Here is a 4,254-nt window from a genome sequence, read left to right on the forward strand (position 1 = left end):
CCCCTCATTCCCGGGTGGGTCCACAGGGTCCCAGCGAAGGAACAGGCTCCGGGGAGTCCCTGAAAGGCACAGTGCAAGGAGTGACTTCTCTGAGCTGAGGGTACCAGGTGAGGGCGGCACCCAGGCCGCTGGAACAGAGGCGGAGAAGGGGCCCCACGGAGACGGGACAGGCAGGGACAAAGTGCGAGAAGCAAAACTTTGGCTGCAGGACGAGAGTGGAGGAGACGCGAGGGTCGGGACCAAGAGGTCCAAGGGCCCAGCGAAGCCAGGGGTGGGGGCCGGGGACCCTCCAGGTGGCACTCGCGGCGCTGGTCCCCGGCCTCCTCCCCTCCCCCAGCCCTGATTGGCAGGCGGCCTGCGACCAGCCGCGAGCGCCACAGCGCCCCGGGCGCCCAGGCGAACGCAAACGGCCCCCTGCGGGAGTGGTGGGGGGGCGATCTGCTATATATAGCGGCTCGGCCCGGGCCGGCCCAGCGCGCAGGGAGGCGCGCACCGCTCCGCAGGGTCCCAGCCCCGGCCGTGCGTCCTTCCGCCACTGCCAACCTCTCCATGCAGCCCGGGTAGCTCCCGGCGCCTGGGGGCTCCGTCGCTCGCCTCCGGCTTCTTCCCCGGCCGTGCACTCCCTGCCCCGGCCCAGGCCGTGCACTCCCGCAAAGCCCCCACAGGCGCAGCTCGGCCCCCGGCTTCCCGGGCGCAGCGATCCACCCACGGACGCACGGCCCGAGGGCGGGGATGGCGGGGCCCGGGGCGGCCGCGGCAGCGCTGCTCGCGGCGGTGCTGCTGGCCGTGCTGGCGCCCTGGGCCGGCCGAGGGGGCGCCGCCGCGCCCACCGCACCCAACGGCACGTTGGAGGCCGAGCTGGAGCGTCGCTGGGAGAGCCTGGTGGCGCGCTCGCTGGCGCGCCTGCCGGTGGCCGCGCAGCCCAAGGAGGCTGCCGTCCAGAGCGGCGCCGGGGACTACCTGCTGGGCATCAAGAGGCTGCGGAGGCTCTACTGCAACGTGGGCATCGGCTTCCACCTCCAGGTGCTCCCAGACGGCCGCATCGGCGGCGTGCACGCGGACACGAGTGACAGTGAGTGGGGCGGGGCGGGCGGGAAGGGTCGGGGCCCCGGGGCAGCGGCCGCCCCTTCCAACTCGCACCCGAAGGTCTCGGCTGACACCTGCCCGCGGGTTCTGGGAGCCGGGGCGGACTCGGGTTCCGGTCCCTCTGGCGTGGGGACGCCGCGGACGCAAACGCGCTCGGCTCCTGGAGTCGCAGCAGCGACCGGCTTTGCGCAACCGGGAGGCCGAGCCCCGCCTCCCCGCCTTCAGAAGTCCGGGCTCCGGGTGACGAATTCCAGCGCCTTCGCCCGTGGGCACTGGGAGCGCGGCGCAGCCACCGGCACCTGCGGGAGCCCGGGACGCGCGCTCGTGTTGGGGCCGGCCTCGGGGGCCGCCGGGGCCACCGCTCTCCTACCGTCCAGGACTGGGCGCGGCCGTCGCTGGGCCGGCCCTGGGGGCGAGCCCGCTGGGCTCCGGGGGCCCTTCGGGAGCGACCTGCGCCGGGGACCCGGGTCCTTTACACTCACCTCCAGCCCAGAAGTGGGCGTCCCGGAGGCGCGCAGGCAGAGGAGGGGGCCAGGTCGGGCGGCGAGGGCCGAGGGTCCCGTGCCCGGGAATGACCCGCGCCCCGCCCCCAGGCCTGCTGGAGCTCTCGCCCGTGGAGCGGGGAGTGGTGAGCATCTTCGGCGTGGCCGGCCGGTTCTTCGTGGCCATGAGCAGCAGAGGCAAACTCTACGGCTCGGTGAGTACCGCGGGGCCCGGCCGAGCAGCCGGGCAGGATCGCGACGCTTCCAGGCCACCCGACGCCGGGATGTGGAACTGCGGTGGGGTCACAAGATTGGAGACACCCCCCTCCAAGGCCCTGAGGCAGTGCGGCTGACCCCGGGCCAGCCCAAACGAGAGGCACAGCCCCAAGACAGGGACAGCGTTCCTGCCATCCTTGAGTGGGCACTCGCCAGTCGGTCAAAGGGTGTCATTGGGAGCCCCTCACTGTAGTCCCTGGTGGGGGGGGGGGTCCCTGTGGGCAGGACTGCAGTCTTCAGGGTGGACACAGTGGTGATGAAATTTTCTGGCTGCCAGGTGCTGGGCAGGTGTCTGGAGCAGCAGCTGCTGCGGGCCGGCCAGGTCCCTCTAATCACCCTGTGAAGGTCTTGGCACCCTGACTTCCCAGGAGAGGCCTGGCAGCCAGGGTGGGACGGGGAGAGAAAGGACTCCCTGACCACCGCCCACAGGGGTCCCTTGGCCCAGAGACGGCTCCACCTGACACCGCTTCTCCTTCCCCGCCAGCCTTTCTTCACTGATGAGTGCAAGTTCAAAGAGATACTCCTCCCCAACAACTACAACGCCTACGAGTGCTACAGGTACCCCGGCATGTTCATCGCCCTGAGTAAGAACGGGAAGACCAAGAAGGGGAACCGGGTGTCACCCACCATGAAGGTCACCCATTTCCTCCCCAGGCTGTGACCCTCAGAGCCCCCGGGAGGGGAGTGCCAAGGGCCACCTTGGTGCACTTTCTTCGAATGGACAGTTTAACTCAAGAGTAGGTGTAAGATATTTAAATTAATTATTTAAATGTGTATATATTGCCACCAGATTATTTATGGCTCTGTGGATGTGTTTTGTATTTTTCTGAAAAAAAACAAACAAAAAATCCCACCAAACCCTGACTTTTCTGGTAAAACAGTAGAGACCCTTCCACTGGGTTGACTTAACTTGTCAAAAAGTTGTCACAAGCGACGGCTGCTATTCCGTGTATTAAAAACCGGTGACATCAGTCTGTGACATCAGCCCTGCTTTGCACTGTCCCCTGCGGTTTGGTGGTGAGCATCTCTGTGTCTGGAAAGGTTTCCTGGGGCTCTAGAAGCCAGTTAAGGAAGCTCCCAGGTTTGGCTTCGTTCCTAGCATCCTGCAGCGCCCCACTCCCTTTGTGTCCTGAAGATATTCCTCAGGACATATCGGTTTACTTCGGGTACAGAAAGTGCACTGTCGAGGCCACCACTGCCACTCTGTTTTTAGATCTGCCAGGAGTGACCTTTGAACTTTGCTGCAGTCAATCTTCCTCGACCTACCAGATGGGGGAGACCCGTGGGCAACTTTATAAACTCCTGTTTTCCTTTTTTTGGATCCACCACAGCCCGTGTTTCTCTGTGGCCATGGGGGAAAAGGCAGAAACAAAGCAATTTTGTAAAATCCGTCGGAGAGGAATTGATATGGCCCTGGAAGCCTGGAAATGGACAAGATTGGGGGGATTTACAACCACGGCCAGAACCCGAGGGGTGAAAGTCTGTGATAGTGGAGACTTCTGATAAGTAATAGCGTACACATGTATATATTTAAAAAAAACCAAAAACCACACACACTTCCCTGTGTTTGGGAAGCTTCGGGCTAGAACTAGCTGTTCATTTTAGGTGAAATGTCCTTGTCGTTGTACAAAAACACTTAAGGCGGTTTGCGTGGAGGGAGTCACTGCTTCTCTCCGTTGCATTCCTGATTAATTAGATTTAACATCTACCTCGAAAGCCCTTAAACCACTCATCTGGCAAAATCTGGAGAAAGCTCAGGCCGGGTGTAGGAGTTTGCCATCCCAAGTGGCTTTTTTTTTTTCCATATGTAGCCAAAAAGGATCGCAGATAGCGTTGGTGTGCCCCATTCGAACCTTGTCACGTTTGAGCTATCTTTACCCCGTGATTTACTTTTAGTAAGGATAATCATGGTGAAAATATTTGCAGACAGCTGTGAGAGTACACTATATGGTCACCAAGTAACCTTATATTTTTCTTTATATATTTTACAAATGTAACCCCTGTCGTGGAAGCAAAGATGGAAGAGGCAGGGTCGGTGAGGTTTAAAAAAAGTTCCGAGGTGATGGTAAACATTTAATTTTAATGAATGACTTTTTCGAGTTTATACAAAATGACCTTAGCTTGCTACCAGAAATGCTCCGAATGTTTCCTCAAGACTTTTAATACTCTCCTAAGATGTTTCTGAACTGTCTCCCGAATTAACTTTATGGGAGTCTACAGACAGCAAGACTGGAAAAATCTGATTGGAGTTTTTGTCTTTCACATTCCTTTTTAAAACTCTTTGTTCGAATGCAAATCATCTACTTAAAATACTATTCTTAAACCGAGGCCTAGGAGAAAGAAGCCACTTAAGACAGGACCTTACATCTCAAACTGCTGTTCAGGCCAGGCCGTAAAAATGTTTTTGAAA

At 59.7% G+C, this 4,254-nt stretch overlaps 1 protein-coding gene across 1 annotated transcript; it reads left to right on the forward strand.

Moving 5' to 3' along the window:
* Positions 1-732: 732 nt before the first annotated feature.
* On the forward strand, positions 733-2,635 carry FGF4 (fibroblast growth factor 4). The gene is made up of 3 exons (XM_060160932.1): positions 733-1,072; positions 1,680-1,783; positions 2,329-2,635. Exons 1-3 carry the CDS (start codon positions 733-735, stop codon positions 2,503-2,505), a joined length of 621 nt encoding a protein of 206 aa, XP_060016915.1. The 3' UTR covers positions 2,506-2,635.
* Positions 2,636-4,254: the final 1,619 nt, after the last annotated feature.

The sequence above is a fragment of the Lagenorhynchus albirostris genome, chromosome 9, assembly GCF_949774975.1.
Source record: "Lagenorhynchus albirostris chromosome 9, mLagAlb1.1, whole genome shotgun sequence".
Lineage (NCBI taxonomy): Eukaryota > Metazoa > Chordata > Mammalia > Artiodactyla > Delphinidae > Lagenorhynchus > Lagenorhynchus albirostris.

Bases quoted from the DNA above. Each gene is read 5' to 3' on its own strand.
- FGF4 (XM_060160932.1), top strand. From the start codon at position 733: ATGGCGGGGCCCGGGGCGGCCGCGGCAGCGCTGCTCGCGGCGGTGCTG. The intron at 1,073-1,679 runs GTGAGTGGGGCG...CCCCGCCCCCAG, and splicing joins GCACGCGGACACGAGTGACA to GCCTGCTGGAGCTCTCGCCC. The intron at 1,784-2,328 runs GTGAGTACCGCG...CTTCCCCGCCAG, and splicing joins GAGGCAAACTCTACGGCTCG to CCTTTCTTCACTGATGAGTG.